Source organism: Coenobita brevimanus, chromosome 110, assembly GCF_032717465.1.
Source record: "Coenobita brevimanus isolate Jiangsu-jjx chromosome 110, ASM3271746v2, whole genome shotgun sequence".
NCBI lineage: Eukaryota > Metazoa > Arthropoda > Malacostraca > Decapoda > Coenobitidae > Coenobita > Coenobita brevimanus.
Window position 1 is genome coordinate 44,276,993 of NC_137063.1, and position 24,897 is coordinate 44,301,889.

At 42.4% G+C, this 24,897-nt stretch overlaps 1 protein-coding gene across 11 annotated transcripts in view; it reads left to right on the forward strand.

Annotated features, from left to right (window-relative positions):
• slo (calcium-activated potassium channel slo) overlaps window positions 1–7,828 on the forward strand; it is a 743,408-nt gene extending 735,580 nt beyond the window's left edge. For 8 of the 11 annotated variants that reach the window (XM_080286162.1, XM_080286164.1, XM_080286166.1 and 5 more), the window contains 3 exons: window positions 617–729; window positions 1,539–1,694; window positions 2,591–7,828. In XM_080286162.1, the coding sequence (XP_080142288.1) occupies window positions 617–729; window positions 1,539–1,694; window positions 2,591–2,810 (489 nt within the window). In that variant the 3' untranslated portion in view covers window positions 2,811–7,828. The remainder of the gene's footprint in view (window positions 1–616; window positions 730–1,538; window positions 1,695–2,590) is intronic. The other 3 variants (XM_080286163.1, XM_080286170.1, XM_080286172.1) reach the window with 1 other exon arrangement.
• The last annotated feature ends 17,069 nt before the right edge of the window (window positions 7,829–24,897 follow it).

Here is a 24,897-nt window from a genome sequence, read left to right on the forward strand (position 1 = left end):
CCATGACGGCGAGCGTTCACTCATGACAAGAGACAGGTGGAAAGTGGGGAGGATGCAGGGGCGCTCTAGCGGACGTCAGAGGAATGACACGCCACAACAAAGCTGTCCCGTGCCCCGCACGCCAAGTTCAAATTACGGGCGGGATTTTGTGTGTGTGTGTGTGTGTGTGTGTGTGTGTGTGTGTGTGGTTTTCGGACCATTTTGGGAATATTGGATCCCGGGACGATTATGTCCGGTTAGTGGGGATGTCCGGATAGTGGGTGTCCGGATATTAGAGGGATTACTTATATATATATCTTATATATATATATATATATATATATATATATATATATATATATATATATATATATATTAATGTGGTATACAGATGGATAGATAGTATATACTGTACATATAGATAGGGATACAGATAGGTTATGAATGTAGGCACAAGAATTTTTTTCCCAGAAATAACTGCAGTGCAAATGCTTATGCTGCCCTGCAATATTTTCAGCAGTCATGCTTTTTCCTTAGAAAGTTAACTTAACAAAAGTTGAAATAATTTTTTAATGTTACAATTATCACTCATTACTAGTTTTTGTTTTGGCAAATAATACCTGGTCTCCATCTGCAGACGTACTTCAACCAAAATGCCTTGACGTTGATCCGCTCCCTGATCACAGGGGGTGCCACACCTGAGCTAGAGTTGATACTGGCAGAAGGTGCTGGGCTCAGAGGTGGATATAGGTGAGTTTGGTCAGGCTGTTAAATTGTAGGGTAGACTGGGATATGTGTTGGCCCAGTGGATGTATACCAGATTTCAGTATACTGAAAAGGGCTGGCTGAATGTTTGCTAGTTTAGTTAGAGTGTTATGAGTAAGCTAAGGATGGAATTGAACAGACTGCTGTAAACTGGCATGCCAAGTGAAAAACAAGATGGAGTAGATAGCTAGGACAGACTATGGATTATAGTTAAGTCAGGCTGATTAGGGCTGAGAAGTACAGTAAAGTCCTGTAATCCGAATGACAGGGGACCGAGGGTCTTTTGGACTACTGGCTTTTTTGGACTGTTGAGAGAGGGACCTCTGAAAACATTACAAATATGTACATGTTCTTTAAACACTTTAAATGATATGAGTTATTGTTTTACTTACTGGATATGCATAGCATTGTAGATGAATAGTTGCAGGCTGGTACGTCCAAGTCAAAGAGCTAGTCCAAGCCAGATAAATCTTTAGATAAAGCTCAGAAAAATTAGAAAAATTTCGCCTTGACAAATTTGGAGTATTGGGATATTCAGATTATTGGTGGTTAGATTGGAGGGCTTTTACTGTAATTGTATAGATGAAGCTTGCAGTCTCATGTTAGATCCTCAAGTGCTGTGTATAATCTTGTGTATCAAACAGACTACAGTTCTTGAGTTAGGATATATTAGCTTGTACCATTAGCTTTAGAGAGTGATGGCTTGTATCGTATAAGAAGGGCATGTCTGCTATCCTTGGACTGTCATGTGTAACTGTGTACCTGTAAAAGACATCTGTATTGTCTCCCTTCAGCACTCCAGAGACGTTAGCCAACCGTGACCGATGCCAAGTTGGACAAATCTCTCTCTATGATGGTCCACTGGGACAGTTTGGCGAAGGAGGCAAGTATGGGGACCTTTTCTGTGCTGCACTGCGCAATTATGGGATGTTGTGCATCGGCCTGTACAGGTAAGTAAGCTGCCCCATCATCATCCTTCTCCTCATCTTCCCAGTCCTGCCCAGCTCATAATGGTACGCCCAACCCAACCACTTCTTATCACCGTACCCTGCCTACCACACATGGTACGCCTAACCACCCTCACCATGCCCAGCTCACCTTACATGGTATGCCTCCATCCCACCCTGCCTCACACCAGCACCCCACTCTTTACCCACATCACCTGCCTATTCATTGTCCTTATCCACTCCGTAATGCTATATCACCCTTTTTCTACACCCTTCTATTCACTGCTACCTCAACTTTTGCGGTAACAAAAAATTATGTGTGAGGGGTGATAGGAGGTAAATTTTATGCAAGTAGTTATATGTAACAGCAATGTTTTGTTTTGCTTCTGTGAAATGGAGGAGGAAAATAAAACGGTTGTCTGAATAAGAAGTGTAAATTTGCCTTATATCACTTCTGTTTCCTATGTCACTGTTCACTCCCTCCACCTTTCCCTCCCATGTATTTACATTTCAGCTTATGTGCACTTTCTCACCCTCTATTGTATTCAGTATTGATTAAGAGCGGACCTCTAAATAAGAGAGCCTTTTGCATCAATAGACTTTGTTAAATTAAGCTATTGTAATGTATCATAACTTGTGTATGCACCTGGCTTGTTAAAATCCTACCATAACTTATTCAGGCCTGCCTAAAGTAGGCTTTGTAAAGTATGTAATCCTGCTTTTTAAACACACTGCTTATGAGACGTTTCTGCACTTCTTGTACAGTAGCATGGCCTGTTGGGCAGCTTGTAAATTTGTTTTTATTTTCAAGGATGGGGAGCAAAAAGTCATCTTCACTCTCTTTAAATTGACAAAACAGTGTCTTCGCTATGCTCGTGAGATATGAAATTGATTTACAGAACACTCCGTTTGGTTCCTCAATCTGGCGTTGGTTTGGACTGCAGATTCCGCGACACGTCAAGCTCCTGTGACGCGTCGTCCAAGAGGTACGTCATAACCAACCCCCCGGACGACTTCACTCTGCTGCCCACGGACCAGGTTTTCGTGCTCATGCAATTCGACCCGGGCCTGGAGTACAAACCCAACCGAGGCGACATGAGCAAAGAAGATAATTCCTGACTCCTCCTGTGTAGCGCCCTCACTGATGGACCCTACTCCTACATCTAAGAGAAAACAAAGAGTCCAGCGCTGCACTCCACCACACCAACACCACTACCACTACCACCCACTGCTACATACCACCCGCCCGCTACACTTCACCCGCCCGCCATGATTAACAAAGGGCGGTCGTTGTGCCTCAGCCGTCCTAACCTACCCTCACCCACCACCATCCCATTTTCCTCCTCTGCACTCGTAGACCATCTCAGCCTCCTGTAGCATATTTTTAGTTTATTCTATGTTTGTTATGTTCCAGTTCATCCCAGCGTGAGGGGGGTCGATGCAGCCCCTCCAAACACAGGCAAGGGGGCTCACATGTGCTTCACTACTCACTCTGTTCGTGTGTGCTTCATACTGTTTTATCTGTTTACATCAGTTCTTTGCTATAAAACTAAGATGAATATAATTAGTGGTTTTAACATAATTCTCATTATTTTATATGCTGACACATCATTCTTATGCTCTTTATCTCATCAGTAACTGAAAAACTGTACATAACATGAACGCTTGAATGAGTAAATACCGTGTGTTATCCTCTGCTTCTGTGTGGGATCGCAGACTCTCAACCTCTGTAGGCAAGTTCACAGTTGTTGTTGCTAGGAGGTTCCAACTATGCAAATCCTAAAAAAAGTTGATACCTTGAACTCGCTGGCTCTCTAGTAGTCCCTGGAAAGTAGCTCAACCCTGAGTTTAGTTTGCCCGTCATAAGGAAGATAATAAAAGCACATTATCCGGCTCACAGATACATCGGCTTGATAAAACAGCCGTACAGTCACACCCGCAGCAAAGTGCTCATGTATTTCAGGGTCCTTCAAGCTTTCCTGGACATGCATCAGTGGTCATACAGGAAAACAGTGGTCACTATCAAAGGTTTTCTTCGACCACTAGTGACAGTTCCCCCACTTGTCTTATTGGTGCAGTAGTCCAGGTTTGCTTGAGAGTGAGGATGCTACATTAGGAAGTTTTTAACTTTGAAGCATCTGATCTACAGATGTATTTTCTTCTGTCATCTGTACAGAGGCTAGGTAGCAATATTATTGATTTTGTCTTTTTACAATATTCCTCCCACTGTCGTCTTCTTTTTCAAATATGAATTTCTTGTTAAGGTACTTTATAATAATTGATTTCTCTTTGATTCAGCCACACATGGTTTATGAAACTACAGTACAGTATATCAAAATTCTAGGACAGAGGACAGCCAGTTTGTGTATGAAGCAGGGAGATGATTCAGTAAAACATAGAACTGTATTTATCTGCAAGGTGTTTAGAGAAGAGTTTGAAATACTACATGTTATAGTTTTTTACTTAGTTGTATATTATTGACAAAGTTTATCACATACAGTAATACAACACTGTGAAAAAATAAACTTGCAATTTTATTAGTCAAAACATGTATAGAAATGCATTATTACAAATCAAAATTGTTGTTTAACCTTAATGAGGTGAAGGAATCAACCCCTTCCTTCTCTGTCCCAAGTTCCTTAGTACTGGGGTAGGCTGGGAGGGAGGTTGTAAATGGGGAAAAGCTCCCCACCCTCACCCCCTACCCATCCTTGCCCCAAGTCCCCTACTGGGCAAAAACGTCCCCTATCAAGCAAGGATGGGAAAATATGAACTCGTCGATCCAGTAAATTATGGATGTTGACAAAGAGATTTACACTGAGAACTTATCACACATTTTCTGCTGCTCTTGGTCTGTTTGTTCCCGTCGAGTGGGAGGAGAAATCATGACTCCTGTGTGAATGATAATTGAACGATTGGTGGGTCTCATTGGTGCTGGGAATACAAGAGGACCTTACGCCGTCACCCAGGATTAGAGAAACACCAGTATCATCATTACTTGCCATGCTGCTCTAATGATTCAAACTTTCAACCGAGCCAGAACACTGCTACTCCGATCACTCCGAACTTGGTCAGTGAACTATTAGTGAGTGCTCCATCCTGTTGTGTGTGCACTTGTCTGCTGGTGTTCATCAAGACATGTACATCTGAAATTTTAACATACAGTACTTTTTGGCTAATTCCACCATTGTCCATTAAGTTCAACAATATCATTATGGTGGTTTAAGATGGTGTTAAGAAAAGGTCCTCTCCCTGTGTGAATGAGCCCTGTGATTGTATCCTAGATTTTATAGTATGCCATTCCACAATTTTCTGATGTTTACAGTATCATATTTTGATCCACAGTGTGAAATTATATACAGTATAATCTTTGTTCCTACTTACGGTAACCCTGGGACGCTGGGCTCGTAAGTTGCCCTTCATTATCATTGGTGAAGAACAATGCTTCAGTGTTACATCATTCACCAGAGTGTTATTCATTATTCATAATTACTCGTATATTTTTTCGAGTCCTACTAAAGTGTGCTGCACTGAATTATCTGTGAATATAGACAGTTGCTTGGCTAAGGCCACAGGTCGCGTCTGGGGTGAACCAAGGACTCACTACACGCATACCTTGGGCTGCAACTGTGTCATTATTGCCTTACAAATGCCAAGAGCTTACCTTTATTTCTATCTAATCATGGCTTTTCATAACAATGTCACAGAACACTTTTTAAGATGAGCAAGGATGTGCTAGTAACTGGGAATTGGTGCTTAAGTGATCAAACATACTTCTGTAACTTTTTTTTTTTTTGTATAGATATATGTATATATTTCCTTGGTGCAAGAAGAGAGGGAAGAGGAAGCTTTTTACAGTGTATACAAATGCACTTATAAAAGAAAATGATTTGTTCATAACAGAGAAGAGCACAAGCTGGGAGAAGAAGTGAAGAATTGCTCGATCACAGATCATCTGCCCATCACCAACCTAGTGACAGTACCAAGCCTTGCCTGCCTGCCTACCTGCCTGCATGCTTGCCTACCTGTCTCACTTCTAGGCATGAAGGGGCAGTGTCAGGAAGCAAGAAGGAGGTGGATCATTTTAAAGTGAACACTGTCCAATAAGTCTTTTCATTTCTCTCTCAATCCTGAAAGTCTGTGAATGCTGTCAATGTGAACCTCATGTGATCTGTCCCTTTTCAGACCATTGTTGGTCATGCAGTTAAATGCCAGGTTTGTCTGTGCTGGAAGAAGTCCTTGTTAGTAACATAAATGAAATGTGATATGTAATATAGTTTCAGGTGTCATGTACTGCATGATAATCGTGCTTCTCCGAAAAGTTATGAAATCACTGTTTACAGTACTACTGATCCCTGTATTTCTTATTCAGGTTTTCTTGAGAGAATGTGTTTTGTATGCTGTACTTTATGTCAGTTTGTTTCCTCACCTCCTCTTAGCCTTATGAAAGCATAACAATGACCATATGACCTATTTTGTACTGTATGAAGACAACTGTTAGTAGCTCATTCCTTTGCGACAAGCTGGAGGAGTGAGCTATGTATCATTTATGACCAAGAGTAGAGGATAGGTCAGTATTGTTATATCATGGATTTCCATTCTTGAAGATAATTGAGATCCTACACCACTGGTTTTCAGCATTCTACTGAGCCAAATTGCAACCCTTCACTCTCCCTATTGGTAGTATTTATCTCAGCTGATAAGGAGAGGTGACTGGGAATTTATTGCTCGTCGCAGCATTTCTCATCACAAACTGTGCTCAGAATCATTATTGTAAACTTATCTGTTTGTAATTTTTCTGGACTTTGACTTGTTCACCTGCGTGTTCTTTGCTGAGCTCTTAAGTTCAGCTTGGGCTCTGCTCTGCAAACCTGCCTTACAGATTCATATTTTGTTGCAGAAGCATTAAGGCAAGAATAATTAAAACTTTCTACAGAATACTTGTTGGTTGCAGTGACTACAAGCACTCCATCACATCATGAATTTAAAGATTTTTCTATACTGTTTTACATGTGATATATGTTATTATGCAATTGAACAGCTTCTGAGGTTTATGACTCAAATTTTTGTGACTGATAAAATATTTCTTTTTATCATAGTGGACTGTGAACTTTTCTTTACTGAAGTAAAACATATCGGAAAATATGAACACAGCATCAGGGAGAGTTTAATGAAAGGGACAAAGTAAGTCAGGGTTTTACACTGACGTAGATCCTAGACCTCTGAAGTTGTTCCTTGGAGTTGCATTATGCCCACCTGATAATTCAAAAGTGTGGCAAAATTGTCGCAAATAGAAATGATAAAAAGAAACAAAAAATCAGTTGTTAAGGTTGCCCATGTCTCTAACTTGAATATATCTCATGGTGTCAAGACAATTTAAGCCTTATTGTGGGTGTGCCTGTTGATCCAGGTTTTCACTGTTAAAAAAGGAAAATGAAATACAGTAAAGTGGGCTGGACAAGGTTAAAATTGCCAGCATAATATCAAAATGCATTCACTGAAGAGAGATGGGACCAGTGCCACTGACATTTGGTGGTGTTGGCATCTTGTTTGTTCTTATGGACTGCATTTTTGTATTTTTACAGGACAAATTGCCAGTTTTAGCCAAGTTCGTTGTTGCTTGCCAAACTCTGGTGACCTAGAGCCATTGATACCACTGACTCAGAACTACATGCATTAGGATATAATTTTCATGAGTAAATTGTGCAACATTAGCCCTTTTTAAAGATTAAAATGTGACAGTATTGTATATATATATATTTTTTATTTTGCCAGAGGAAAGATGCTCATATATAATTTACAGTTCTGTATAATCCAATGGATTAGTGGTGTTGTTTGTCTTCTCAAAACAGAAACAAAAAGATATTCCAAGTACGGTACTATGGTATTTCTAGACTGAATGTCTGGAGGTGAGACTGGGAATGATTATTACTATATAACTTCCAAAATGCTAGTTTAGTTTAAAAACTGACATAATTTTGAGGTAGCAACTGTGTTAGTTTTGGGAGTCAGTGGATGGGACATCAGAATTAGGAAATGTTGTGTTAATGTTTGTTTAATGTAAGGATTCCTCTACTGGTTCAGAACTGTTTTTATTTACATTTTTGAACAGCAATAGAATAAATGCACCTCTGTTTTTCTTGTTCTTTCTTACTCCTCATTCACAGCACTGTGCTGTATTCATTACTAATGAATGGAAGTACATGTATCTTGTGGAGTCAGGAAATTTTGTAATTTTGCTTACAGAAAAAAGTGTGGGTTATATGAGGTTATCTGTTATTTTGCAAGATATACAGTAGTACAATTTAGCCACAAGGAGATTGTTGTATGTTGGATTAAATAAATCTTGCATATAGTATATTGATATATGCTGAGTTTACAAGTTCCACTAGCACAGACCTTCATAAGGTTAAGTACTTGTGATTTTGATTGTTAAATAATTATCTTGATTGCTAAAAATGATTATGTTGCAGAGTCACTGAATCCTACTAAGATGAAAGCTGAATTGTCAAGGTAAGTACCCTACTAATGTAAGGTGGATACCTGTCAAGTATGTACAGTATTAAGTACCGGCAGTCCTCATTACAAGTCCAAGATACCGTATGTTCCAATCTTTCTCAATTCTTTTCACACAACTGATACGGTAAACAAACAAAATTGGCAGTTTTCAGGTTGCAATGAAACTTCACTATTTTTATGCAGTTTTTTTGTGGACTTAATAGCAAAAAAGTGTCAAAGAAGGAGACTTTTATTGAGGACTTACTCATGTAACACTCAGGTGGTAGTTGGAGATGCTCACCATCCAGGCACTCAATGTAGTACTGCTTTGGGTGTCTGCCCTTTCTTCTCTTCCTTCCTCTTGACTTTCCTTATTCTTTCCTCTTCCTTCTGCCTATGGGTGACTTTACATTCACTTTTCTGTCTGTCTTTCATTCTTACCTCTTCCTTCTGCCTGTGGGTGACTCTACACTGAGTGACAAACCAAGTGGTTCCTGTACACCAGGAAGCCATATACTATGCTGGGTGGTAACCATAAAACCAAATTATGGCACCTGGTGGTTTAGTGAGTAATCAAGGCACTCAAATCAGATTGAGCCTGTGTAGGTTTATATCCAATGGATGGTTGGGGTTTATTGCTCATGTAATGCCACTCAGGGATAAGTGAGGCTGGTCACTCTCATCTTAAATGTCAGCCCCAACTTGCCTAGCCCCGGGCTCCTATGCTCCTCATGGGGCAACATGGGATTGGATGATGGATGGATGGATGAATGGTGTATCTTGGCATTCCATTTTACCATGCATGATTTTTGTCGTCAGTGGTGCCCCAGCCACATCTGAGGACTGCAGGGTGAAGATGCTCTTCTCCTGTAGTTCACCACATCCATTTGGGGAATGGGGAGGGAGGGATGCTTTAAATATAATATTACCACCATGTGACGTTACCCCTCTCTAGCACCTTCCCCCTTGAGTGTTTCAAGTTTTGTACTGGGCTTCATACCTTGTATTTTTACATTGCAAGTGTCAAGTGTATTTAGTATCTCCCATAAGACCTACATTAGCATGGAAGAAAGACATTCACCAGTTTGTAAGGTAACCAAGGACTGCTTCATCCTCCTACATGGTGCAAATGCAGAGGAAGACCTGCAGTTGAAACCCCTGCTTGTATAACACTGGGAGAACCCCTGGGCATTGGACACTGGCAGACCTCTTCACTCTGCTGACTATACATAGCAGGTTACCTGACCCCCAACCTGTGTGACTATGTCAGCCAGAGCAATGCTCTGAGCCACCTTGACAGCATGGAGGACTGGGCGAACAATATCAAAGTGGCATACCTGTTCCCCAACATGTCGTTGTTCCATCCAATGGACCAAGGTGTAATCACCGCCTTTAAGGCCCACTACCTCTGCTGCACCATGGAGTTGTTGGTGAAGGTGAGTGACTTAAGGGAGACTGATACAGTGGCCCATTTAAAAAAACAAAAATACATGAATGCCATTGACAACACCATGATAGTATGGAAACTGGTATAGCGAAGCACACTGAATGCCATCTGGAGGAAAGGAAGACCAGAGTGTGATCACTCCTTCACAGGTTTCCCAACAGTGGAGACCATCCGCCGTGAAATCTTCAACCTCTCACATGACGAAGGGCTTGACAAGGTCAACAAAGTTGATGTACGAAAGGTCATGGAGAGCCAGAACCATACAACCCTTCACAGAAGAGCTCATTGAGCTAAGGGAACTGATGTCAGAGGCACAGGAAGGTGGTGAGGACGGGTCCGTTTGCGTTCTGGATATCAAGATGCCGAAGGAGTTCCTTGCCAAGATTGATGACACAATTTCATACAACCAGGACAAGGACCCAAACCTGGTGAGGAGTGATGCAGCAATGTACAGCACAAAGCAACACTGCAGGTCTTACAAGGAGTTCCTGGTGACTAAGATAAAGGCAGTATGGCAGATTACCAGCACCTTCTCCATGTTACAACCACCAGCACCAAGGGAAAGCCAAGGCCATTAATGATGGGGTGCAAATGCCAAGTCCTGCCTCACCTGCCTGTCTTGTTTTCATCACTGCCTAGCTCACCCCTACCCTCTCCAACCACCACACCACCATCCATCCTTGCCACCACATCCCCACACTCTCCCTTGGCCTCACTGCCACTCTTTCCCTTAACCTCATCACTTCGCTTTACTCATCTCTCACCTCCACCTGAGGACCTGGACTGATTGCCCAGGCACTCCAGTTGTCCCTTAGCCCCAGGAGGAGACCCTTGGTAACAACTCAGACCAACCTAGGACATATTCATGTGGGTGACAGAAATGTTTTTTGAGATTTTAAGTTACATGGCCCTTTACCCCCAATGCATCCCCACTGAACCCACATTAAATCGACCTCGGAATACAATAAATCAGTTTGCAACAAGTTTTCACTTGATGTAACCCCATCACACACTGTGGCCTGACCGTATCTCACTCTATCTTATCTATAGCCAGACTCCTTAATCTTGGAGGGGGTGGCAACAAACAAATTGCCACCCTGTCACCCCGTCCTCTAGCATCAGGATGTCCTCCATCCAACTCACATCACTTCCATTCATAAACTTCCCTATATTATCTTTACCTCTGCCAAGGAGGTTATGTTTTCACCCCTGTCTGTTTGTTGGTTGATTGGTTCATTTGTGAGCAAGATTACACAAAAACTACCGGACGGATTTCCACACAATTGGTTTAAAAATGGGCCTTGGTCCAGAATAGACTCCATTAAATTTGGGTGTGGATCCAGATAAAGGTTTGATATTGGATTAGACTTGACTGAATTAAAAGGAACTGCATGTTGGGCCTTGGTGGAGGTATGTCCTCTACTCAGTGCCATTGTAGTTGGTCATGTGTCACTTATACTGTCACTACCTGCTCAAGCTAAGATTGTGATCAGCCTGTAATTTGTTCTCCTTGTTACTGCACGGCTGCCACTTGAGAGGAGCCTCCCTCTTACGTACACATGAAGTCAAAGGCCTGATCAGGCTTCTCCATGAGGGTTGCCTCAGGAGACCACAAGTTCAGCATTGCTTCCAGTCACTGTAAAGACACAGATAGGTACTACCAGTATGTCACACACAGTTTAACTGACTGCAAACAAAGGTTAGTGCACAGCATCGTTTTAAGTAGAGTACTATGATACTGTTAAGCTGTAGCTTGTTACAGTACTATGCACCTTATGGTGTACCTGTTCAGTATGCCTTAAGCTGCCTCAAAATGTGTAGCTATCTCTCATCTGTTCATTGTCTCTATGATAAAACCAGGCAGGCCCCTATGCTGTCCAACAGTGGCTGGCATTTGAACCTCATGTTTATAGATTAATGACAAGATGCCTCTGTCACTGAACTTTATTATATGGAATTAACATTGTCAAATGGAGAGACAGGCTGACAAATGAGGATATAAGGGAGTGTTGTGGTGTGGATGTGGATGTGATAGGAAGCGTTAGGAGGAATACACTGAGGTGGTTTGGCCATGTGAAGAGGATGGAGAGTGAAAGACTGACAAAGAGTGTGTATGTAAGTAAGGTGGAGGGGGGGAGGGGGAGGCCGAGGATGATTTTTTTTTTTTTTTATGCGAGGAAGAAGGAACCAAAGGCTATGAGCCCGCATTAACAGTTCCCTCCAAGAGAAAAACAAAATACAATAGAGAGCCAAATTCAAGATCCGATCATTTTGAGATGCCTGGACACACTGCGTTTGAAAGACTGGAGATCATAGGCAGCAGGAAATACAGACAGAGGGAGACAGTTCCAGAGTTGACCTGTTGCATAAATGAAAGACTGGGAGTAACGGTCAACTCTTGCGTTAGAGAGTTGGACAGAAAAGGGATGAGAGTTTGCTGCCAGACGGGTGCTACGCGCCCGTTGTAGAGGTGGAGGAATGCAAGCAGACAGTTCAGAGGAGCAGTGACCATTAAAGTAGCGATAGAAAAGAGATAAAGATGCAACAGTGCGGCGAAGAGACAGAGGTTGAAGGGAGTCAGTAAGAGGAGGAGAGTTAATGAGATGAAAAGCCTTTGACTCCACCCTATTGAGAAGAGCTGTATGTGGGGAGCCTCCCCACACATGAGAGTTGTACTCCACACAGGGGTGGATAAAACCCCTATATAGAGTCAACAATTGTGCAGGGGTAAAGAAAGAGCTGAGTCGGCTTAGCACACCCAATCTCTTGGAAGCAGATTTTACAAGAGATGTAATATGATCTTTCCAAGATAAGTCCCGAGTAAATGAAACCCCAAGCATGTTCAAGGATGATGCAGGATTAAGATGGAGGGATGGGGTGGAGAGGTGTATGAGAGAAGGGGGTGTGAGTTGGGAGCAGGGCAGTGAAATGGCGGGGGACAGGGCAACACGGAGGCGACTTGTTTGTGGCCACCCCGAACGGGATTGAAGCGTCTGGCAATAGATAGATAGAACATTGTCTTGTCCTATTAATCAGACATAGGCTCATGGCTTTAAAGTCAATCTTGAACTGAGTTGGGTGGTCATTCACTTCTATGGGATCTGACCACAGGATGGGAAGACCAACAAAGTGTTGGTCTCTTCAGACTTGTAGCCTAAGTAAATGTGACATATAAAATACTGTACTGTATTTTTGCCACAGATGCCTTACACATATATCCTGCATCATATGAGCATGAAATACACTCATAGATAAGCTGCTGAGTCAGAACCTTCCAGAATATAAGAGTGTTACTTTTGTTCACAGCCAGATTACATGAGGCACAATACTAGATGCTCGACATTAAGATCCTTCTGTTCGTTCAAGCTCTCCCTCTATCCATCTCGGGGGCTCTGCCTAAGGGTAGCTCCAAGGAAGGAGTGGAGAGTGAAAATTGATGTTTTTGCAAGGCCTCCCCCCCAAAAAAATATTAAGCATTTACTCACAGCTGGTAAACCTGGAACACCACCTACTTGTTTTGACCCTTGCCTGAAGAAGCTCCACTTCCTCCAGTTTGCACTAAGCAAGCCCACATATACAAGTCAGTGGTGGCTGACTGTTATAATACTTCATAAGCAAAGATGCACATACTGCATGGAGGATGCAGAATGTGCCTAATTAACAAAAGGCCGCTTAGAAAAAAACAGATGACTCGTCACCCTCAGAGACAACTGAACTGTCACCCTCATAAACAATTAACAACTGAACTGGAGACAAAGAAATATACCTTCTCAGCTCTTCAAGTCTAGGATGATTCCTCCTAGTACCACTTCAAATGTGCAGTTGGTGTAATAAGATGGCTGTGAGCTTTCTAAAAGGGTACCTCCAAATTCATTTATTATTGCATTACTTTTCCTTGAAGGAGTCATATTATCTTATTGCTTTGTTCTGTACCAGATATAGTGCTACTTGCTTCTTCCTTCACCTTTATCATTCTGTCTCTGTGTCTGCTCTCCTCTCTTCCTACTTCTCCCTTTCCATCCTCTCTGTTTTATTACTTTTCTTTCAACTTACGTGGCTCTGCATTGAGTAACATGCCTTATGATTTCCTGTAACCCAGGAAGCCATTTATAACATGGGTGGTAACCATATAACAAGATAATGGAGTGATGTGAAGCCTGCTATGATGAGCCTGTTAACTGGGTGGAGACACACAAATGCGGCATTCACTGAGGAACTAAACCTCTACGCTTTTCCCCACACCTTGCTGTCAACTGCAAGGGAACATTGGTTCACTGGATGGGACACAGGGGTAGTTGTATGCCTACAGTTGATGGGTCTGCCCAGTCTGACAGACCATCTTTGATGAACAGCAACAACGCAGTTTTGTCTTACTTTCTTCTTCTTTTAGGTATTCATAAACAGTATGTGGTGAATAGACACAGAAACACTAATGACATTTTAACCTTTCTTCAGTCATTAATTCCACTAAATGGTCTACAATGCGTGTATTACTCATGATTACTGAAGGGTAAAATGTATTCTATATATGCAGTTTGGGTTTATGCCAGGCAGGGTGACCACTAATGCCATATTCATTGTCTGACAGCTTCAGGAAAAATATATTGGGAAGAAAAGGGGTCTGTATTTTGTTTTTGCTGATGTGGAAAAGGCCTTTGACAGAGTCCCTAGAGAAGTGGTGAAGTGGGCAATGAGAAAGCTTGGGTTGGAGAAGTGGCTAGTTAGGATGGTTATGGCCATGTATGTGGGTGCTCGCACCCAGGTAAGAGTGAATGGAGATTTGAGTGATGTTTTCCATGAATGTTGGTGTGCATCAGGGGTTAGTTTTGGGTCCCATGTTGTTTATCATGGTACTTGAAGCCCTCTCATGTGACTTAAGAAATGGACTCCCGTGGGAGATGTTGTATGCTGATGATCTGGTGTTGATTGCAGAGAATGAAAGGGAGGCGGAGGAAAGATTTAGGAAGTGGAGAGACGGTATGGGGCACAAGGGCTTATGGATAAATGCAGATAAAACAAAAGTGATGATATCTAGGGTTGGTGGCAGTACAGTAAAAGAAGAGGGAGAGTGGCCATGTGCAGTTTGCCACAAGGGCGTGTGAAGTAACTCCATCTTGTGCAGTGTTTGTGATAAATGGGTGCACAAGAGATGTAGTGGTATTAGAGGTAGACGGCAATATAATGCTGATTTTATGTGTGCGGCATGTAGGGGAGAGAAGGTGGAGATTGTCAGGCATGAAAGGATTGAACTTGCTAGTGAGTCTCTTGACTGTGTGGAAGAGTTTTGTTATTTGGGAGCCATGTGATGTGCTGGAGGTGGGGCTGGAGCTAGCTCTGTGGCTAGGGTGAGAAGTGGTTGGAAGAAGTTCAGAGATTTGTTGCCTCTCCTGACATTGAGAGGACTCTCCCTATGTGCTAAGGGGTCTTTGTATGCAGCATGTGTTAGGACTGTGATGCTGCATGGTAGTGAGAGCTGGGCAGTAAAGGAAGTGGATATTCACAGGCTCAAACGTACAGAAATGACAATGATTAGGTGGATGTGCAGTGCATCCCTGCATGCAAGGCCTGGGGGGCTGGGTTTACGATGGAAGAGTTGAAGGGTAGGATGGGACTGGAGTGTATTGGTGTTGTGATGAGAAGAGGTAGATTGAGATGGTTTGGGCATGTGGAGAGGATGGGGATGATAACTGGGTGCAGAAGGTGAGAAGTGTTAATACTGGAGAGGGGGTTGCGAGGGGTAGACCGAGAAAGATGTGGGATGAGGTCATTAAGTGTGACCTCAGGGTTAAGGGACTGAACAGGGAGGCTGCCATGGATCGTGAAGCATGGTGAGCTGCCATTAGATGACCAAGGCTGATGCATGCAAGCATGTTGGAGCCTTCAAAAACGAAATGAAACAAAATGATCCCCCAGTCATCAGTGTCATAGTGATCTTTGTTTGCCCTGAGATGAACCATAGTACTGTATGTAGCAGTGTGATGAACTTAATTCTGCAGGTGGAAACCACTTCTGACTCCATGGCATGTCTTTCAGTTGGCGACAGGGTTTCTATTGGGGCCTTTTAGGCTAGGAGTGAGGGAATAACTTGGCCTTCTCTGTCACTCACAAATAACATGACTGCTGTGGCTCTCTCACTGCAGCTCTGATTGGTCACAAAGTGCACTGGGAGGTGGTCAGAAGTGAGGCTTGAGGATGAGCAAGATTATTCAAAGACGCAGTGCAGAAAACAGCCAAGAGGATATATGTCGGGAAGGCAGGTGGTTGTTGAATAGGTAAGGCAGGCAGATGATTGACAATATAGGAGGATAGAGGTGGAACAGGTAGAGAAGAATGGAGGAGGCAGTAGAGTGTACAACAAGTGTTAGGGGTGCTAGGAAGGCAGGCTAGTGTAGGAGAGTTAGGGTAGGCAAGAGGGGAACTGGGAAGGTCAGGTGAAAACAGAGTATGTAAGGGAGGGTTAGACTGGGCTAATGAGATCAGAATGTAAAGGGGAGGAGAGTGGAGGTGAGCAAGAGTCTACCAGTCAACTGGAGAGGGAGCTAATATGTATGCTTCATGGGTACTGCCAACATGATCTGGTGATAACCATGAGTTGCACCTGAATCTTCTGGAAGTTGGTGCAACTATGTGTAGTCGTGGCAGACACCTCCATGTAGCAAGTCACTTTGCATCTGATGTGGGTGGAGTACTCCTGCCTTAACAACTTCCTCACTTCTGGCTAGTAGTGGGTGTAGGAGATGTCTGTATGCATTCATGCTGAGTGCACCTGTCCTTGAAGAGGTCATGTGGATGTTGTGGTTGTGTCAGAGTGGGTCCATGCAGGGGTCACAAGGAGGATATGGGTGCATCTCAGTGGGCTCATTTTGGTGAACTGCAGAGGGACAGAAAGAGCTACTGTACTTTGGGGCACAACAGGCACAACGGGGAGAGGATCACAGTTTCATAGCTGAATGATGAAGGTTGAGAGGGGATGTTACTATCTTGCGCTGGAGAATTTATTGGAAGTGTAGTAGCCTACTAACTTACACATTCTGAATGAAGCATCTGAATGAAGCGATTCAGCTGCATTTTATATCAGAAGAGTAATTTTACAAGACTGTGGGTGAGACATATGTCCCCTGTGCCCCCTTCCCCTCCAGCTTCGACACTGGCCACACCATTTGTGTGGGTGGCAAACATGCACCCACCCTAAATCACCCTAAGTTGATGGGAGTGTTAGTTTGTGTCCAGCCTTATTCAGTCACTGAGCTACATGAAATAAGCCACAAAAGGACAAAAATCTAGGCCAAGCTAAAAAGAAAAACTACAGTTGTTAGTGCTCTGGTTGAAGAAGTCTCTTAAGAGCTGAATAAGTTATTTGGAGATTGCAAGAATTTAAAAAATTGCTATTTATATTTCATCTAACTTCTGTTTATGAAAAAAGATGGTATGTTTCTCAAAATGATGAAGCAAAAATGTGTTTTAATGTAAGAATGTAAATACAGCAGTTTGTAAAAATTAACTTGTTTTGATTCATCCAAAGTGTAGCATAATGATGTTGACATGTGGTAAGTGAGGGCATCCACCATGCACTCACGATGTAATGCTACTTTCAGGTGACTCTCCACCAAGTGACAAACCAATGAAACCATTGTAGCCTGATGATGGTGATGATGATGATGATATGTGGAACGTGGGGCATCCACTCACAAGATATAGTGTTACATTCAGGTGACTACACTGAGAGACAAGCCAAGGAAACCATTTAGTACACTGGATGGAAACCAATGAAATGGTGTTCCAACTGGATATGGCTAATGAAGGTTTATATTATGTTAGCATTTAACTTCAATTACCAAATGGTGGATGAAGTTAAATGCTAACATAATACTGCTCAGGGCAAGATGCTGGTAATCCTTGCCTAAAGTTTTGGAACTGAGTAGCATAGCCCTGGGCCCCCACACTTCTGATGAGGAAATAATGGATTGGATGATGGATGGCTTTTCCATCATGTAAAATGCTGCCAGGGATGTAGGTCAGTCTCCTACCCTTAATTGCACTGACTACAGTAGCCAAGCTTCAAGCACCTACATTCTGAGGGAAACATTGTGGATTTTTTTTTTTTTTTTTTAACCAGTAGTGCCAGAAATTGTAGTGTACAGTAAACCCTTGTGTAAACAGACCTGTTTATACCGAATGTTGGAAATAACGGGTCCCTTGATGCTACTGGAAAACTTTTGTTATTTATCTAACTAAGTTTCCAGTACAGAGTGCATCTAGCAGCCTACCATGCAAATTTGTTAAATACTGAACCCAGGCCTGGAATTTTCTCTTATTTTCATTATTAATATTAAAATGCAGGCAAACATCAGTTCTGGTTTGCTTACTAAGCTATTACATATCAAGGAACACAGGCCAAATCCATACAGTTTATCCTTTGAAATGAGGGCCAATATTGGTTCAGGTTTGCTTATTTTTCTATTATATACTGTATCAAGGAACACAGGCCAACTCCATACAATACTGATTTATTGACTTCTTTACATTATTACGGTATCTTTGCAATGAGGGTTAATATTAGCTCTGGTTTGCTTAATGATCTATTATATACTGTATCAAGGAACACAGGCCAAACCCATCCAATACTGATATATCAACATCTTCATCTTATAATTTGTTGTTTGTGGGGTACCTACTGGACCATTTTTCATACACATTTCAACTCTATGTCCAGTATAGCAGGCCCCTATCATACTATATATCTTATTTGATGAACTACTGGCTACACCATCTGCTTTTTCCCTAAATTAGCCCATTAAATTAAGGTTGCACTGTATTCCTATGTGCCATTGTTTTAGAGGTGTATTTTTCCAAGCATTTTGGTATTGTGATACCAACTCTAACGTACGGAAATGAAGCTTGGACATTATTGGAAGGACACAAGTCAAGAGTGAGAGCTGTGGAAATGAGTTATTTAAGAGGAGCCTGTGGAGTCACGTGAAGAGACAGGCTGACGAATGAGGATATAAAGGAGCGTTGTGGTGTTGATGTGGATGTGATAGGAAGCGTTATGAGGAACACACTGAGGTGGTTTGGCCATGTGGAGAGGAAGGAGGGTGAAAGACTGACGAAGAGAGTGTATGTGAGTGAGGTGGAGGGGGGAAGAGGGAGGGGGAGGCTGAGGATGAGATGGAGGGATGGGGTGGAGAGGTATATGAGAGAGGGGGGTGTGAGTTGGGAGCAGGGCAGTGAAACGACGGGGGACAGGGCGACTTCGAGGCGATTTGTTTGTGTCCACCCCAAACGGGATTGAGGCGTCTGGCAATAGATAGATAGATAGATTTTTTATTTTGGTACTATTCCTAGCAATTTCCTATAGATTTTTTTATACTTTTTCTGGTAACCTTTGATGTAGGCTACTAATTTTCCTAGCACTGGTGGTGACCATCATCAACTCACTTGATGCAGCGCTGGCTACTTCTTCCTTAATCTTTATCATTTTTCTGTGCCTGCCCCTCTCTTCCTATTACTCCCGTCTTTCCTGTCACTTCTTATTGCTCTTCTTTCTCTTTCAGGTGGCTTTACATTGAGTGACAAGACTAATGGTTTCCTGTATGCCGTGAAACCATTTACTGTACAGTGCTGCTTGTGCCCCTCCCCATAAAACCACTAATTCAAAGACAAATGACCATCCCATGAGGGATTATGGCAATTTACTTTAGATAGACAGGTGTGTATGAACCAATATGGTGATAATAATAATTTCCATTTAAAAATGCTGATTCAGTAATTTGTCACACCCGTTTCAATGTCTAGGGACAAAAATACACTATCTATCTATCTATTGCCAGACACCATAATCCTGTAAAGGGTGGTCATTTGACAATGAGTAAGTTGTTTTACAGGGAGGGGCACCAACCCTCCACCAACCCACTTGTTGACACGTAGGGAGCACATATGGTTTGGTTATATGGTTACCACCCAGCGTTGTAAATGGTTTCTTGGCTTACAGGAAACCATTTGGCTTGTTACTCAATGTAAAGCCACCTGTAAAGGAAAGAAAAGGAATAAGAAGTGACAGGAAAGATAGGAGAAATACGAAGAGAGGAGGGCAGGCACAGAAAAAGAATGATAAAAGCTAAGGAAGTAGGCAGCACTACATCAAGTGAGTGGATGATGGTCGCCACCAAAAAATACACTCCATCAATAAATTAAAAACTTACATTTTAACCTAACCTAACCTAGAAATAAAATCTTACCTAACAATCAACAAGTCTGTCATTACGTCAGTGAGGCATAAGGAACAAGTTGATAACAAGGGGGAAAAAGTCAAACCACAATGAAAATAGGACAATACAGACAACAAAATTAATAGCAACTGAAATGGTAAGGACCTGCTGCTGAAAGTAAAATGTACATATTATACCTGCTAGATTGCTAGGTTAGGTTAGGTTAAAATGTAAGGTTAGGAAGTGGTACTAAATGGCAATCAGGACATGTTGGAGATACAGTGGAAGGAATACGGTTAGGCTAAATACAATAGGGAAAGGAATATAGAGTAAAAGTTCTTTTACCACCCCCAAAAAATAACCAGAAAAATGTAAAAATGCAACAGGAAGAACTGATTTGGTAAGGTGCTTCTGTTGCTGAAAGCACAACATATTAACATTATGATAATTTAGAGAGAGAAAGAGGTACATTTGTAAAGCCCCAACCACAAACTGAATATGAGCCCAGTGGACTTAAGGTTGTATGCCCTTCTTCAGTTACCAACTTACCATCCCCCATCTGAGGAATAGGGGGATGGGATAACCGGTCAGGAGAGGTTTCATCATAACGTGCCACCACATCAAGACGTCATTCCAATCTAACAACAAACACAAACTTGTAACAAACACGATTTATTTTAGAAGAACAGGAGATATAAGAGTATTCTGCACTTTCATTTCCTTGTCCTTACTGAAACAAATCATGAAATATTTCCTCTCAGCCGAAATTTATTGGTACTGAATAAACAAAATACGTAGGAAGATTTTTTTTTTTTTTCCTGCAGTGATGATAGTGATGACGGGAATGGTTGGTTGTCTTGTTTGAATCAATGTTACTATGCCAGTAAACAGCAACAGCAAAAGTGGTTTCCCTTGTTTAGTGCACTACTAGGCCTACACCTTATCTTCCTTCAAAAATAATAATAATTATTATTGAAATATTTATTGTTGTAAAAGGTACTGAGTACTTACACAACAAAAGAATGTGGTGCATGGGTTTTGCCCACTCACACACCTACAGCCAATAGTTACTGTGATGGTACATTCGTGTTTGAATAATGTTCTGCGAAAATAATTTCAGTATATAATGTAGATATTGGGCCTCTCTAAATCGAAATCAAGCTTCCTTTGAAAAAGAAATGAGCATTCTTAGTGTTTTATTAGAAATAACTTTATATCTTTTTTCAGTCTAGACTCCCGAGTGACAGTCCAGCGCAGGTGCCGAGCGGCAGCAGCAGAGTGTGGGTGTGTGTAAATGTGGGTTCTCGCAACCGTCACCGCAGCCACCGCAAGCGCCGCGGACCTCGCCCTTCTGATCATACCTACAGCAACATGGCCCAGACTGATGCCCATGTTTGTCTCCCGTCCTTGGAGAGTACGGGGATGGGCAAGAAGTACCTCAAACACGAGAAACAACCGTGGCTGATGGTCCCGCCGGTATGGTACTCAGTACTCATTCAGTAGTTGGCCAGTGACTATCCAGTGAGGCAGGGTGGTGATGATGCAGGCGGTAGTAGCTGCAGCTCGTTTATTACAGCAGGTATAATATGTATTCCTCAGTGTATTAGTTATTAGATAATGGAATTATACAGAATAACATTCGTGAAATATACTATATTTTAAGTAAGATTGCATGTTTCACGTAGGCCACTATGATTATAGTATGGTTAGCATATGGTGGCTATCTATCTATCTATTGCCAGACACCACAATCCCGCAAAGGGTGGCCATTGGACACTGAGTTAGTTGTTTGACAGGGAGGGGCACCAACCCTCCACCAACCCACTTGTTGACACGTAGGGAGCACGTATGGTTTGGTTATATGGTTACCACCCAGCGTTGTAAATGGTTTCTTGGCTTACAGGAAACCATTTGGCTTGTCACTCACTGTAAAGCCACCTGTAAAGGAAAGAAGAGGAATAAGAAGTGACAGGAAAGATAGGAGAAATAGGAAGAGAGGAGGGCAGGCACAGAAAAAGAATGATAAAAGCTAAGGAAGCAGGCAGCACTACATGGTGGCTATGTCGTGCCATAATTTTAAGGATTCGTGTAAGTTAGTATTGTAAGTGTAATCTTAGGTAATATTTTAAATATAGTCTGTACAGTTCATGATTTAGCCGTTAAGTTCTATATTTAAGTTTAGTCTTAGGTGATATAATATGAGCATGAAAGGGAAGCGTGAGTCTATGTTTGGAAGTGTGAATGGAAGATTGTCAGGTGTTGATAGAGGAAGGGCAAGAGAAGGTGTGGCCTTGTTAGTGAGTCCGGAAGTACAGCAGTGTGTGATTGAACGGAAGGAGGTGTCATCGAGACTGATGTGGGTGAAAGCGAAATTTGAACGTGAGTTGTGGGTGTTTGTGAGTGCATATGGGCCTGGTAGTGAAAGGGATGAAGATGAGAGGGAGTCTTTCTGGAATGATGTTGATGAGTGTCTGCAGAGTGTTGGAGCGAATATGAATGTGGTAATGATGGGAGATCTGAATGCTAGAGTGGGAAATGTAGCAGTTGAAGGTGTAGTTGGTATGCATGGTGTCCCTGGAAGAAATGAAAATGGGGAGCGAACGATAGCGATGTGTGTTGGGCGAGAGATGGTGATTGGAAATACGCTGTTTGAGAAGAAAGATATTTATAAGTATACATGGGTGAGACAGGAGGGTGGAAGGGTTGTTGATAGAGCTTTGATGGACTATGTGCTTGTGTCTAGGAATGCAATAGGAAGATTGTTGGATCTGAGAGTTCTGAGGGGGGAGGGTGGAGGTATGTCTGACCACTACCTGGTGGAGCGAAAGTTAAGAGTAGGTAAGAGATGGGTGAGAGCTAGGAGGGTTAGGTGTGGCAGGGAGGTTTTGAAAGTGAGTTGGATAAAAGAGAGAAAAAGATAGAGTATCAGGAGAAATTGAAAGATGAGTGGAACGCAGTGAAAGATCGGGAAAATGGCAGTGTGGAGGAGGAATGGTAGTTATTTAAGAGTGCTGTGGTGGGGCATGCAGAAGAGGTGTGTGGTGTGAGATGTGTGGGTGGTGGTGTAAGAAAAGGAAGTGAATGGTGGTGTGAGGAAGTAAGTATGGCTGTGGCTGAGAAGAGATGTGCATATGAAGTGTGGCTGCAGAGGAAGGATGAGATATCATATGAGAGGTATAAGGAAAAGAGGAATAGGGCGAGAAGGACGAGAAGGGCTGTGCGTGATGCTAAAGTGGCAGCAGATGAGAGGTGGGGTAGGCGGCTGACAGAGAATTTTCAACAGAATAAGAAAATGTTTTGGAAGGTGAAAAGGGTGCGAAAGGGAGAGTCTGGGAAGGAAGAACGAGTAAAAGCAGAGGATGGAAGGATGTTAATTGAGATGGATGCAGTAAGGAAGAGATGGGCAGAGTATTTTGAAAGATTGTTAAATGTAGAGGAGGAAAGGGTGGCTGAGATTGTGGCGGATGGAAGGGTGCAAGGAATAAATGTGTTGGGAGAGTTGAATGATTCTTTGATCACGAAGGAGGAAGTGGAGAAGTAAAGGAGATGAAAACAGGGAAAGCTGCAGGTATGGATGGGTGTGCTGTGGAATGCCTGAAGGGTGGTGGAGTGACTATTGTTGACTGGTTAGTAAGACTGTTGAATATGTGCTTTGTGAAAGGTATGGTGCCAGTTGACTGGGCAAGTGCTTGTGTGGTCCCGTTGTATAAAGGTAAGGGTGATAAGTATGAATGTACTAGCTTTAGGGGTATAAGTCTGTTGAGTGTTGTAGGTAAGGTGTATGGTAGAGTGTTAATTATGAGAGTTAGAGAGGGTACAGAGGGAGTGATTGGTGATGAGCAGTGTGGCTTTAGGAGAGGGAGGGGATGCGTGGATCAGGTGTTTGCGGCGAGACGTGTGTGAAAAGTATTTAGCGAAAGCCAAGGATGTGTTTTGGGCATTTATGGATTTAGAGAAAGTGTATGATAGAATTGATAGGGAGGCTTTGTGGACTGGTTTAAGATTGTATGGACTTGATGGTAGGCTACTAAAAGGGGTGAAAAGTTTTTATGTAAATAGTAGAGCGTGTGTAAGAGTGGGAAATGCTGTGAGTGATTGGTTTCCTGTGAGAGTGGGGCTGCGACAGGGATGTGTGATGTCGCCTTGGTTGTTTAATATTTACATGGATGGTGTTGTAAGGGAGGTGAATGCAAGAGTTTTAGGTGGAGGTCTGAGTCTGTTGAATGTTGATGGTGGAGAGTGGAATCTGAAGCAGCTGCTGTTTGCAGATGATACTGCACTGGTGGCTAATTCAGAGGAGAGATTGGGACAGTTGGTAGAGGAGTTTGGAAGGGTGTGTGAAAAGAGGAAATTGAAAGTAAATGAAAATAAGAGTAAAGTGATGAAGTGTACGAGGTTGGTAGATGGTAGGGGGATGAACATAGTTTTGAATGGCGAGTTGCTTGAGGAGGTAGAGTGTTTTAAATATCTAGGGTCACATGTTGCTGTGGATGGAAGAATAGATGCAGAAGTGAAGTTTAGAATAAATGAAGTATGAAAGGTGCTGGGAGGAATGAAAAAAGTGTTTAGATGTCGTTTCCTTAGATTGGATGTAAAGAGAAGGCTGTATGAGGGTGTTGTGGTACTGACTGCATTATATGGGGCTGAAACATGGAATATGGGTGTAGCAGAGAGGAAAAGTTTGAATGTAATTGAGATGAGGTGTCTGAGGAGTATGTGTGGAGTGACGCGTATGGATCGAGTGCGAAATGATGAAGTGCGAAAGAGAACTGGAGTTGTTCAGGAGATGGCTGGTAGAGTGGAGCAGAGGGTGTTGCGATGGTTTGGGCATATGGAGAGAATGGATAATGAGTGATTGGTGAAAAAGATAACTAGATCTGATGTGAGAGGTGTAAGGCTGAGAGGAAGACCACGAATAGGATGGATGGACAGTGTGAAGAGAGCGCTGGATGCGAGAGGGATGTCTGTTGAGCAAGGAAGAGTGGCTGTGCGTGACAGAAATAAATGGAGAGAAATTGGTGAATGAATAAGTGATGACGCAGCCCTGAGGGGA